The following is a 14,658-nucleotide window of genomic DNA, read 5'->3' on the forward strand; positions in this document are numbered from 1 at the left end:
GTGCTTTCATTTAGTCATACAAATACTGAAACCCAAAGCACCAGACCTGTTTCCAGCTTTTTGTTGTTTCTATTCCTATTACAATCAGTCTAGACCTTATTAAGCGTTTTGAGTTTTGAAAAATTAACTCAGTATAGTTACCATTTTCATCTACATTTGTAATATATGTGCCTCTTTCTACCAAAATAATATTTAAAGACTTTTTTTCATTTATGTAGGTCTTCAAGTGGACAGGGGATAATATGTTTTTTATCAAAGGCGACATGGATTCCCTAGCTTTCGGTGGTGGAGGGTAAGTCTCTTGAATACTTTACTATGAGATTTTTAAAGAAACTCAGTCCATTTGGATTTTTAAAAATCAATTATCTTTGGAAAGTTTTGACATTGAATCTTATTCTATGTAATGAGACAAAATATACTTGCAAGAAGGAACTCAAGTATAAAATTTGAAACCATGGGTATAATATTTGTTACTTCATTTTACAATACTATATAATTTTTATTAAACCCATCTTTTTCTTTAGATATTTGAAAGGGAAATATATGATATCTTTTTAGCTCTCAAATTTTCCAATGACCATGAATGGTCTGTTAGTGTTCCTATTGTACAGAAAAGACTTAATTGTTTTAAGGTCATTCTACCCTAGAGAATATTTGGGTCGATATTTTAGAAAATAATAGAAATTTCTTTTCCGCCAAAAAATGTTAATAACATTTTTAACAAATAATGTTAATAACACCCAAGTTTTTATGTTTTTTAGTGTTGTTTTTAACAGTATGAATTAATTCAGTGTCTTAGTTTCCCATCTGTTAACACAGATACCTTATAATGGGTTGGTTTATTTAGGAGTGTGTTGTTCTGCCTCCACACTTTTGTGATTTTGCCTCTTTCCTGTCTACTTTTGATTTCCAGTTTAATTCCATTATGTTCTGAGATGGTACTTTGTATAATTTCAGTCTTTTTATATTTATTGAGAACTGCCTTGTGACCTAACATGTGTTCTATCCTGATCCATGAACACTTGAGAAGATTGTATAGCCTACTGAGTTTGGGTGCGACATTCTGTATATGTTAGGTCTAGATCATTTATCATATTGTTCAAGTTCTGTGTTTGCTTGTTGATCTTCTGTCTAGTTCTGTCTAATGATGTGAGTGGTATGTTGAAGTCTCCAACTATTGTAAATGTGTCTATTTTTCCCTTCAGTTTTGCCTCATGTATTTTGGGGCACCCTAGTTAGGTGCATAGATATGTATGACTTATTTCTTCCTCATGGATTGTCCTTTTTATGAATATATAATGGCCTTCTGTATCTCTTATAACTTTTTTATATTTAAAGTCCGTTTTGTCCAATATTAGTATAGCTGACCCTGATCTTTTTTGGTTACTGTTTGCATGGAGTATCTTTTTCACTTTCAGCTGGTTCGTATCCCAGGGTCTAAGGCAGCATATGGATGGTCTATGTTTTTTATACATTCTGTCAGTGTAAATCTTCTGATTTGGGGGTTTAATCCATTCACATTCAATGGTATTTCAGTAAATGCATTATTTACTTCAACCATTTTATTCTTTGATTTTCATATGTCATATCTTATTTTTCCATCTGCCTTTTTATTCTTTCATTTATCCTTTCTGGTAGTCTTTCTTCTATATTCTCCTCCAGTCCTCTCCTGTCTTCTTCTTTCAGGCTGTAAGGATCCCTTTAATATTTCTTGCAAAGGTGGGGATTCTTTTTTATGAACTCTTAGTTTCTGTTTGTTTGTGAATATTTTAAACTCACCTTCATATTTGAAGGACAATTTTGCTGTAATGAATTCTCGGCTGGCAGTTTTTCTCTTTCTGTGTCCTGATTGTATTATACCACTGTCTTCTAGCCTCCATGGTTTCTGATGAGAAATTCATACTAAGTCTTACTGGATGTCCTTTGTTTGTGATGGTTTGCTTCTCCCTTGCTGCTCTCAGAATTTTCTCTTTATCTTTGACATTTGACATACTGAGTAGTATATGTCTTAGAGTTGATCTATTTCCATTTATTCTGATTGAGGTACACTGCACTTCTTGGACATGTCCGTTTTCATTTCTTTTCTGAGAGTTGGGAAATATTCAGCTATTATTTCCTCAAATACTCTTTCTGCCCCTTTCTTTTCTTTTCTCCTTATGTTGTATTTCATGTTATCATTCAGCTCCCTGAACCCCTGGTCCATTTTTTCCATTCTTTTCTCTGTTTCTTTTCTCTCTTCAATTTCAGCTGTTCTGTTTTCTTTATCACTTTTTTCTCTTCTATCATTTCAGTCTGCTGTTGTATGCCTCTAATTTATTTTGGATCTCACCTATATCATGTCTTTCATTCCCATGAGCTCTGTTACTTCTCTGTTCAGGTTTTCATATTCTTTGTGTTTGTTCAGTGTCTCCTTGATATCCTTATCTATTTAGCGACATTGCCTTTTTTTTTCCTCTCTTTTTTTTTAAATGTTACATTCAGAAAATATAAGAGGTCCCCACATATCCCACCCCCCACCCCCATATTGTCTTTCAGCCCATTAATTTGATTTTGGAAATTTTTATGCACCTCAGTGATCAGATAAATTATGTGTCTCTTCTGGGGCTTTGATATATTCCTTTTCTTGGGCCATTTCTTCCATTATTATGGCTCGTAATTTTTTGCTGATATCTAGGCATCTGATTAGTATGCTAAGATTACTCAGATGCTCAATTTCTCTCTTTCATAGGGATTTAGTGGAGGGAGGCTGTGTGTTACTGTCATTCTTTGATTCTTGGTTCAGTCTGTTCAAGGTCTTTAGGATTGTCCCCGTTAGTTGCTCAAATCTGGGTCATGTCCCCAGTAATGCGTTGCAGACCTGCTTCCGATGGCCTTGGGGAGGGATGCTGTGAAGGCCAGAAAAAGCCTCTCATTTATTTTCAGTTTGCTCAGGTGCACTTCCTTTGTCCACTAGTAGATGGCGCTCTTTGACAGCCCTCTCAGTTCAGTGTCTTATGGGAGTGTGTGTGCTGTGACAGGGACTGGATCAGTGTGGGAGAGGATTTGCCTGGAAGCTAAAGAGTCTCATAATTCAAAACTTTCTCAGAGGCAATTCTCCAACCTTTGCTAGCTGCCCCCTCCCTTTTCCTGGATAGGAAATAATTCCATTCCCTTCTGCACCCTTAACAACCAGTCCCCATCAGTAGAGAGGGAGACGGAGAAGGTCGGATCTCTTTTGCCCCTTGCTGGCACCCAAAGTAAACAATGACACTCCACCCCCGCACTCCACCCCCACTCCAGCCTGGAAGGTCTGTGGGGCACCGCAGATCAAATTTGTGGGTCAAAAGCTGAGTCAGCCTTAGGCTGTGTCCCTCTCTCTCCTCTTTCCTGGGGAAGTGGATCCCTGGGACTCCCTTTGTCTGTATCCCTGATGCCTCAGTATTCAAAAGTGTCTGTAGAATAGGGGAGGATGCCAGCAGTTGCAGCTGCAGTTTTTAACTCAGTTTTGTCATCATGATTCTTTTCCTTTGCCCCTCTCTCTTCTGTGTGGTGTCCTTCCTTCCCCTAGAAGATTTTTTTCCAGGCCATTACTCCCTTTCCTCTAGCTATTTTTCTGTGTCTTTCTAGTCTTCCATCTTCCTGGAAGTCATGGGTTGGTTTAAACAAAAGAAATTTCTTGGCTTACCATTTTGAGGCTAGAAGTCCAAAATCAAGAAATCAGTAAGGAAATGCTTTTTCCCCAAAGACTGCGTGCGGTATTCTGACTGCCTACAATCCTCGGGTCCTTGGCTTTTCTGTTCTGTGGTAATGCACCTAGTGGCATCTTATTGTCTTTCAGCTTTTGCTTCCACGTGGCTTTCTCTATATATATATGAATTTCATTTGTTTTATTAAAAATTCCAATAATCCAAATTAAAGCCCAACCCACTTCAGTTGACTAAACCTTAAATAGAAGTCACAGCTCCGAAAGGTATTATTTTCAATCAGTTCATAATCACAGGAATGGATTAAGATTAAGAACATTTTTTTTTCTGGGGTATGGAATTCAGTTTACCAATCAAATAACTTTTTTTTGATTCTTTTTGACATAACAAGTTCTATGAAAAACTTTGTTTTCTTACTCTTTATCCCAACCTTATTTAGACTTTATGGTGTTTGGAAGTTGCTTGCCTTCCTACATCCTACCCTGGACTTCTCATATATTACTTAGCAAGCATTAACTTCTTTCATTCAGGGTAGGACTTGCAAAAGTATTAAATCATATTATTATATGGATAATATGGATTGTAACTATTATCCATAGTTAAGGATAATAATCATAATCATTCAGACCACCGATTCTCTTTAGCCTTTAAGAAAATTCTTCAACCCAAATGATTCTAGCACATTCCTTTATAACGTCTTCATAGAATAGGTGTTTGAAAGACATGGTGTCGGTGTTGAAAAATACCCATGGTTATTGCAGCCTTCTCTGAAGGGCATAACCAGGTAATTAAAAGTAGGATATTTTAGTTAGACTCAGCATATAATATTTATATGGTCCAATTACAATTTTTGTTGTTGTTAAGCCCTCCCGTAAATGTCAGTCTTTCATATGATTGAGTTAGTTCTCCAAGAAGGCCTCACAAGCAAGGAGTTTATAATTTCAAATTCTTAAGGGTTCTTTGAATCTTTGAAAATAACACATAATGTCATGAGAATTCTCCTGGAACTGGATTTTCAAATCTAAACTGACCATTGTGTCATTTGAGAACAAATTAAAACAAGTTTCCAGTCTTTGAAGCGAGAAAACAAGGCTCAGAAAAGCAGTAGCCCCAAAGATAACAAAATCATGATGTGATGGATTGAATGCAGGCTTTAGCTGTCAGAGACCTAATTCAGATTTCAGCTTCAATATGTACTACATGTGGGAACGTGAGTAAACACTCTACCATGTCTAAACTTTCCTTAGCTGTAAATTGGAGATTGAACCCACCTTAATAGGGAGATTGTGAGGAATTGAATGAGATATGAACTGTGTACAAATTGTAGTATAGTACCTACTACATACTAGGTACGCAACATGTGAGTGTCGTCATTGCTCATTTCCTTCCAACCATCATCTTTTCTCTTCTGGTACCTTGAAAGGAGTTCTGCCTGAGTTCTGCCTACAAAGATATTGAATCATCCTAGTTACGTGACATTAAGGATTTGGAAAACTGTTTTATTTCCTTCACTTTCTTATCCATTCTTTTCTCAGAAAGTCATGAATCATCTTCAACACTATGCTCATATAAAAAAATACTTTCTGGATGTTTCACCTTTAACAACTCTATCTCCCTTGAATATATTTTATTAAGATTTGGGGGAAGGGTTGTAGACCCCTTCCAAATGCTGAGTAAAGCCTTGAGCCCTATTTCCCTAAAATGAATATATATAAGCCAAATGTTGCCTATGATTTTAAGGAGTTCACAAACTCTAAAAGTTTCCAACCAGGGGTTTAGATTGCTTTAGAGGAAACCTTCATTCCTACTTGGTAATGAAGCTTATTGCAGAATTAATGCAATAATTCTGTGGGTTAAATTTGGGTTAGTTTTGAGGTAGTTCTTAAATCCAGTTGTCTGAGATTGCAACTAAATGTATAATAACTTTTGTCATTTTTTACAAATTATTCTTATATGGTGAAATAGTGGTTTTACAAGAGGTTTGACCCTTTCATATTTTCTTATGTAATAGATAGGCTGGTAAAAATCTCACATCTGCAGCTCAGTGATGCTGTTCCCACTTCGAAAGGCACATGGATGCAGGTCTCTCTAAAGGGCATATTGACTCTGAAAGTCTATTGCTATAACACAATGTGTTTAATTCTAATACAGTTTCAAATTTATCTTTGTGTTTCCCAGTGCCTAATAGTGGCACAGTTAAAGTGGAACCACTGAATCAGACAAACATGAATTTCAAGTTGAACCTTAAGAAAAACTATGGCTTTCTGTTTGATGAAGAATCTCAACATCACATTTTTATCCACTTAAAGCCTTCTCAAACCGAATGGTTTTTGCTAATCTCATTCTACCTAGAAATAGAAAACCAGAACCATTTTTCACACAAAGTTTAGCATGTTACTAAGAAAGAACAAATTCTCATTGTTTATACTGATTATCTGTTTTAGCAGCAGAGTTCTTTCTTCATTTCTCAAAGAAACATAAGTCTTATTCACAAGGCCCTTAATGTTAACTCCACATTTTATTTTAGATGATAAGAAGTTTTCATGCTCTGAGAAACTCATTTTAAATACATTGAAGCCCAGCAAAGAGAACCCCAGAAGAATAAGAGATTAACAGACTAGTACTAACTAGTCTCAAAAGCTAATTCTATAATAAAGTTAATTTTGGAAGTGTCATTTTATCCCTTGATATTTATAATAAGTGCTTTCATAATGGGATATGGGCAAAACAAAATAGCCTCATGTCATGTGTAAAGGAGTAGATAGGATTTGGGAAAGTTCATGATTTTAAGGCTGATGGATATTGAAATATCTTGCTCAAATTAATTTGTCATATCAGCTCAGATTATTTTATAATTCAGGGCATAAGTTTCAGGACTTGTTTAAATTATTTTTTATTTGTCACTTTATGTATTACAGGGGAGAATTTGCTCTTTGGCTTGATGGAGATCTCTACCATGGAAGAAGCCATTCTTGTAAAACATTTGGGAATCATACACTTTCTAAGAAGGAAGATTTCTTTATCCAGGACATTGAAATCTGGGCTTTTGAATAAATGTAATGCTCTCTGTCTTAGCAGGATAATGCCCTAAACCTGATATGGACAAACATTGCTTGGAAAGTGTAAGAAGCAATATAGTATAACATGTCACAAGTCTATGCCACTGTTTATTATAGCTATAATTTTGGAGTTTATTTTAAAATCATGTTTCTGTCCCAAAGTTCTTTAGGTTTAGACGGTGACCTGGGTCCATGCACTATAACAACTTGGGTTTTGTTAGAATTTTGGCAGCATTTTATTCATAGTGACCCCTTCCTCTACAGTCCCTACTATCTCTTTCTTCCTATTGGATGGTGCTCTTTTGTTGAACCTATTTTGGTTTATTATTTTTTAAACCATATTGATTCTTTTACTTGAGCAGTCTAATTGGAGCATTAAGGGAATGAAGACTAAGTGATTCTGCTGCATCACAATGAGGGTGGCTGCCACAGGTGACTTTTGGACATGTTCTACTTAGCCATTCTTATGAATGCCAAAATAATGCATAGTATATAGACCACTGAATTCTAGTTTTATTTTATGCTACAATATTCTCTTCATTAATTTTGAAGGTATCTGGTTCTAATGACCACATTGCACATAATCTGCAGGTTTGGGCATATGCTTTTATCATTGAATTATCTGATAAAGATTTATAAAATGACAAAGGAGAATGAGAACTTGATTCTATTGGATTTAATATATTAAACAAGAAAATATAATACTTTATTTGTAGTTTAGCAGGGCATTATAAGTACAAAAACTATGAAACAGATACATACTTCTTCAACATATTATGTCAGATATACTGTTTTATAGTTCTGTTGGTTTAGCCTTGTTGCACTCAAACTCCCCAAATATAGGCTATTCCTGTTCAAAAGGAAAAAAAAACCTTGTGATTTTTTAAATTGAGTGGTATATGTTATTAATTACTATTAGCATTTACTGTTACAAAAGGGCAGTGATTATAGTAGACAATATTGTAACTGTAGACTCGTGGAATATGCGAACTTAACTGTCAGGTGACCTCAAAACAATAAAAAGATAGAATATACTAGTAGTTCTTATCCTCTTTTGTAGGAAAACCAATGACAAGCCATTGTGGCAATAATTCACCAATTAATTTCAAAGCTTCATGTTATGCAAAAAAAAAAATCCTGCTGTTATATATGTGACAGTGACTTTGTGCTGAAATTTCAGCTATTCCAGATAAACATTGTATATTATCTTGTAAATTAATGTTTAAAGATAGTTTTGTTCTTATAGAAAGTGTTGATTGCCAGATTGCTTATAGCACTTTAAATTATTCTAAAAATGAAATTATAAGCCAAGTATGTTGGCTTAAGTAGTTTTAGTTGTATAGTATTTGAATATATTTCTTTTGAACGTTTAAATAATTACCTGAAGAAAGCATAATGTTAATAGGAAAAAATCTGATGTTCTATTATGCTATTGCTGAATATGTATAGAAATAGAGGGTGTCATTTCCTTGTCTATTAAAACTCGCATTGTAAGTTAGTAACAATACATAGATTAAATGTTAGCAGTATAGGAAATTGTAAATAAACGTAACAATTTTCCCCTTTGGTCTTCCACAGCAGTATTATTGTCTTTGTGGAGTTGACTAACAATAAAAAAAAATCCTGTAATGGATTTCAGTTATAATAAGGTCATGGTGGTATATACCAAATAAAATTAAATATGTATATACAGATTTGAGTTTGGATTTATTGAATGATCAAATTATTTTCGTAATCTAAGAAATCTTTGATTAAGCATACTACTATCTTTCATGTGTAAAAAAAAAATGCTTCTAAAAAGTTGCCTGCATTAATGTGATGGTGACAGAAGGGTACATTCCAGTTAACAGGAACACCATAATTTTTATAATGGGCATGTGAGAGGGCACTTGGCACGTGAAAGGGCATTTACCACAGGAGGAGGTGTGCAAGTTAGTCGATTTTTTTAACCCATGTAATTTTCCTTTTTAGCAGAGGGTGTATAAGGAGCTTTGTTGGGTGCAGAGTCAAGAAATTTAGAATGTTTTTAACCCACATTTGAGTGGGCATGATCAAATTTGCATTTTAGGAAAATCTCTATGGAAAATCAAGAGAGGAAAAAATTAGAGACGAGGCAATAATGAAACTAACATGTTATAAAATTCACAGAAAAAAATTATGAGGCCGGAACAAGAATTGTAATAATGATGATAAAGAGGCTTGGATATGAAGGAAATTAAGAATTAGGGTTAATAGGTTTTGGTTATTGATTGGATAGCAGAGTTAAGGATATTGCTTTCAGGTGTTTGACTTGGGAACTGGGTGTATTATTTATTCATCAAGATGGGTAATTTAAGACATGTTATGGGCAAATGAAGTTAGTTATGGACCTTTATTAAGAATGATGTGAGAAATTAGAGAATAGTTTGGGTGGGAGAGGCCATTTATATTCCATTCTGATAAATAAAAAGATAGATATGAACTAAAATCAATGGTCAGAAATCAGTGGAATTAAAAACAAATAGTACAGAAAATCTCTGAAAGAGTTAATAAAATTATAAAGCACTAGCAAGACTGATCAAGAAAGAGAGAGTAAAACATATACCCATTGTGAGAAATTTAAAAGGAGCCATCACTATAGATCATCTAGATTAGATAATAGGATACCATGAACAACTTTGCATCAATCAACTTGACAGTCAAGGTGAAATGGAAAAATGTGCTAGAAAACAATTTATTAAACCTGAGTTGAAAAGAAATAAAAAATTTTTTTTTACAGAAATGCAATGTTAATCTTTTTAATTTAAAAAGAAAAAAAAGCCTGCCCACAAATCCCAAGTCTGGATGGTTCCGCTGGTTAATGTATCAGTCCTACACAAACTCTTCCCAGGGCAGTGAGAAGAGGGAACATTTTCAAATTGCTTTTTGCTGCTAGCATAACCTTGATACCAAAACCTTACAATCCTTATAAAAAAGAGAAATTATAGAATAATCTCTTATGAACATAGGTGCAAAAATGCTAAATATTGGGAAATCAAATTTAGCAATATAAAAAGAATGATACATCATAATTAAATTAAGTTTATTCCAGAAAAACAAGAGTAGTTGAATATTTGGAAATTAATGTTATCTACTACAATAACAAAAAAAAAAAAGTCCATGATTATCTGAATATAAGCAAAAAGCATTTGCTTAAATTTTATTAAATTCAATACTTGTTTATGTTTAAAACTCATAGCAAAACAAAAAAAGTAGGAATCTTTCTTAATCTGATAAAAAGAATTATCCTTGAAAACATACAGAAAACAGCATACTTAATGGTGAATCAAAGTTTCCTACCTGAGATAAATCTAAGTAAGTGCTATTACACTTCTATATAGTATAGTTCCAAAAGTTCTAACCAGTCCAATAAAGCAAGACAAAGCAAAGACTTAAGGATTAGGAAGGAAGAAATTTAATGTCATTTATAGATATCATGACACTTGTGCTCCCAAGTGGTTGGGCTTTTATATACCCCAGGGGGGAAGGAGCTCTCACCAATGAGCAAAAAGCATTCATCAGGCAACCCCTGTGCCCTATCTATCAGGCAGCTGGCGCTGGTTAAGTAGATATCATCTTCCCCCAAGATGCAAAATAGAAACATATAGAACTCCTGCACTCAAATAAGTACACACAAATGTAGAAAGGGGGTTAGGCAAGAATGTGTCTGTGACTTCCCCAGCACCCATCTCTCATATACAAAAAGTAATTACACTGCCCCATAATACCCTTCCCTTGTGTGCAGCTGACCACAGGCGTCACTACAGATCTCCAGCTGGAGCATCTCTCAAGGACCCCCAGTGTAGCCCTCTCCCCACGAACCTCCTGATGGTCACTATAAGTTCAACCCCTTTGTGACTTGGACTGCAGCAAGAACCACAACACCACTTCAATACCCCTTGGCACGTGTGAAGGAAGATCATGTCGTCCCCACTCTCCAAGGAGCTGCAGCAGAAATACAATGTCTGCTCAGTGCCCATCTGCAAGGCCAATGAGGTCCAGGTGGTTCGAGAACACTACAGAAGTCAGCACACTGACAAGGTAGTCTAGGTATACAGAAATAAATAAGCTATCTATATGGAGAGGGTGAGAAGGCTAACAGCACAACCATCCACGTGGGCATCCACCCAAACAAGGCTGTTACCATGAGACTAAAACTGGACAAAGATTGGGAAACAATTCTTGAATGCAAAGCCAAATCATGACAAGTTGGAGAGAAGAAAGGCAAATATAAGGGAAAACTTACTGAGAAGGCAGGAATGAATACATCCTGTTGTGCAACCAGTTTATACATTTTAGTCCAGTGTTGTGTTCCTTTGGAACTTTACAAGATGTCTCTGGAATGTTCCTTTGCCATCTTGTTTTGTCATTGGTATGTGGCTGTGTAATCTGCTTTTGCAGATTTTATTAATAATTTTGAGTAAAAATTGGAAATGTTTTCTTTAAAAAAATTAAAGTTTGTAGATCTAAATGTGAATATTAAAATGATAAAGATTAATTTAAAAGCAATACCTATTTCTTAAATGGAACACAAAGCGCTAACCACAAAGGACAGAAAAAAAGATAAAGTGTACTTTTTAAAAGTATTTAGAAACAATATAGAAGTAGCTCATTGCTGCTGGGGTGACATCACTTCCAGGGTCTTTTAGTAGAAAACAGATAGGAAATTCACATACAAGTTTACACTGACCTCTAATTCCATTCTAACATAGCAGAATTTGTTCTCATCTTCCCTCATTCCATGTTTTTTTTGTGTTTTTTTTTTTTTTTTTGGTAGTTTGATATTTTATGAATCCTGACAAAGAGAAAGATTATGTTTGTAAACTAGTCTGTTTCTCTGGCTTTGATACCCTTTGAATGCATCAGATTCAGCTGACATATCTTGGTTAAATTACCTGTTAAGATTAAGGCTTTGTTTCAACCATGTCAGTAGGGTGTGACTTGGGGTTGAATCTCTGCCCTCCTTGATGGGCTGATATAAACAGACACTCAAGAAGACACTGGGGAGAGGAGAGAACTTGGTCCTTTTGGTACTGCTATGTGACAGAAAGAAAAAGGCTGAAGCCCCAAGGAGAGATGAGCCATTTGCCTGATAGTTTGCAGCTGGGAAGGCTGGAGAAACCAGGCAGAGATTGCAGCCATCTTGCTTCATTATGTGCTAACAGGCTTTGGTGAGCAAGCAGCCTTGAGCTAGACTCTTTAGGGCCTTGTAATTATAAGCTTTTACCCCAAAAAAATACCCTTTATAAAAACCAACAGATTTCTGGTACTTTGTATCAGCACCCCTTCGACTGACATACATTCCTCTTCTCCCATAGTGAGAAGTATATTTACACATTTGCTTAAACTTACAGTCTACACACTATAGTTTCAAAATTGCTGCAACCATACTCTCACAAACAAAATTAAGTAGAGTTTAGTATTCTTTTACAGTTCTTTTTGTCTACGCTGAGGGGCCTTTAATAAAAGTATTTAAAAGTTACTCAAATCTCTTTATTTTCCTCCTGTGTGGATAATTTAATGAAAATATAGAGGTAGATTCACTTTTCATATCCAACTTTAGGTTTTTTGCCCATTCTCATTTCATTTTACTTCAGTATATGTAAAATATTACAGGGTTCCAAAATTCAAAACTTTACAAACAGATCTGTAATCTGGGATGTTTACCTCTTTATATCTCTTCAACTCATTCCTAACCCTCACCCCCCATAGGAACCATTCCATTATTTCTGGTTATCCTTTGTTTTCAAAATAGAGATTATATAAACATATGCACATATATATAACCCATTGTGTGTGTGTGTATGCACATATATACAAACTTAGTATAACTCCATTTCAGTTCTTAGAGAATTTCCTTACTTTCTTTTTATTGTTGCATCTATCGTGTGGATGAACCATACCTTATTTGATCTTTTCCCAATATATAGGGGTTAGATTATTTGCAATATTTTACAATTAAAGATAATGCACAATGCATTGTGCATATATATTTTCATATTGTTGGAGTTGAATCTAAGGGCAATTTTAGAATTGAGCTTGATTTGTCAAAAAGTAGATGCAATGTAATTTTGTTAGATGCTAACAAAATTTAGGCACACCATGAAATCAGCTGACCCTCATTGGGATGATGATGGGTAAAACAGCAATCTGAAAACTTCTACATCAATTAGGTCATACAACACTTTTAAGAATTAGCTAAATAATTCAACATATAAACTGTGTGCTTACTATGTATATTATGTACTAAGAAATGCCCTAGATATTAAGAATATGAATAAGACACAGCTCCTGCCCTTAGGAATCCTGAGGAGGCAGCTGCATTAACAGGCCACTTTTGCATGGACCAGATGGTCCATTGCTTCTCATATAATCACTGAACAGAGTCAATGGAGAAGGTACAGTAATCCTTCCCCAAGCATGAGTTTTCATTAACACAAAATTCTAGTTTACACAAAATTATTACCATATCTGTATGCACCTGTAGTCTTGCATTAGTACTGTTAAAAAAAGAAGTTAACTAAAGTTGGACAGAAAGGAAAAAGCAGAAGGCAAACTAAGGATATAGAGGCAGCCTCATTTTGCAATCTGGGAGGAAAACTACATGTTTAGTACTTCCCTTTTGGTGGCTTAAGTGGGCAGAGAGGTGATAAAAAGGTAAACTTGAGGGAAGCAGATTTGGCCCAGTGGTTAGGGCGTCCGTCTACCACATAGGAGGTCCGCCGTTCAAATCCCGGGCCTCCTTGACCTGTGTGGAGCTGACCCACGTGCAGTGCTGATGCATGCAAGGAGTCCCATGCCACACAGGGGTGTCCCCCACGGAGGGGAGCCCCACATGCAAGGAGTGTGCCCATAAGGAGAGCCGCCCAGTGTGAAAGAAAATCAGCCTACCTAAGAATGGCGCCATCCACACAGAGAGCTGACACAACAAGCTGACACAACAAGATGACGCAACAAAAAGAAAAACAGATTCCCGTGCCACTGACAATAACAGAAACGGACGAAGAAGATGCAGCAAATAGACACAGAGAACAGACAACCGGGGGGGGGGGTAGAGGAGAGAAATAAATAAATCTTAAAAAAAAAAAAAAGGTAAACTTGAGAATCGAGAAGTCATGAAACCTCAAATAAAGGCTGAAAGGTAGCAAGCATTTGGATGAAGTCCAGAGAAAGAAGAAGAGTACATATTGATAGGTCAAAAACCCTTTAAATATATGAAAGTTTGGAAAAGGAAAATCCCAAATATCTGGAAGCTGATTGTATACTACCTATTATGGAGAATTTAGAATTACCAATAGTGTTCTATTTTGCTTTGCTGCCCAAATCAGATACCGTAAAATGGGTTGGTTTTTAACAGTGGGAGTTTTTTACCTTACAAGTTGAGAGTTTTGAGGCTGAGAAAAATGTCCAACTCAAGACATCATCAGGTAGTGTTTTCTCCTAGAAGACCAGCAGCCAGCAATCTTAATCTCTTCTAACTGCAAAACACGTATTAGCATCTGCTGGTCTCTCCCTTGTCTTCCAGGTTTCATTGCATCCAGCTTGCTTCTGTTGCTTTCCCTCTCTTTGTCTGAATTTCACTCTTGTATAAAGGACTCCAATAAGATAAAGATTCACCCAGAATGAGGTGGTGGGTCACACCTTAGTTATGATCCTACTCACAAAAAGATGCTACTTACACTTGGTCCACATCCATAGGAATGGACTAACTTTAAGGACATGCTTTTCTGGGGTACGTACAGGTTCAAACCATCACAAATGGTAGAAAGCTATTGAAAATATATTCATGTGCTATCATATTATTTTGGTGACAATAAAGAAAAATCTGTGAAGACTTTGATTAGCTCTTTTGTGACCTGAGAGCCACTTACTACTTCCCCCTACCCTTTGAAATGTCC

The 14,658-nt window shown here is 35.6% G+C and overlaps 1 protein-coding gene across 23 annotated transcripts in view; it reads left to right on the forward strand.

Annotated features, from left to right (window-relative positions):
- OXR1 (oxidation resistance 1) overlaps window positions 1-8,434 on the forward strand; it is a 531,828-nt gene extending 523,394 nt beyond the window's left edge. For all 23 annotated transcript variants that reach the window (XM_071207984.1, XM_071207987.1, XM_071207997.1 and 20 more), the window contains 2 exons: window positions 219-292; window positions 6,602-8,434. In XM_071207984.1, the coding sequence (XP_071064085.1) occupies window positions 219-292; window positions 6,602-6,737 (210 nt within the window). In that variant the 3' untranslated portion in view covers window positions 6,738-8,434. The remainder of the gene's footprint in view (window positions 1-218; window positions 293-6,601) is intronic.
- Window positions 8,435-14,658: the final 6,224 nt, after the last annotated feature.

This window comes from Dasypus novemcinctus, chromosome 14 (genome assembly GCF_030445035.2).
Source record: "Dasypus novemcinctus isolate mDasNov1 chromosome 14, mDasNov1.1.hap2, whole genome shotgun sequence".
NCBI classification, from domain to species: Eukaryota; Metazoa; Chordata; class Mammalia; order Cingulata; family Dasypodidae; genus Dasypus; species Dasypus novemcinctus.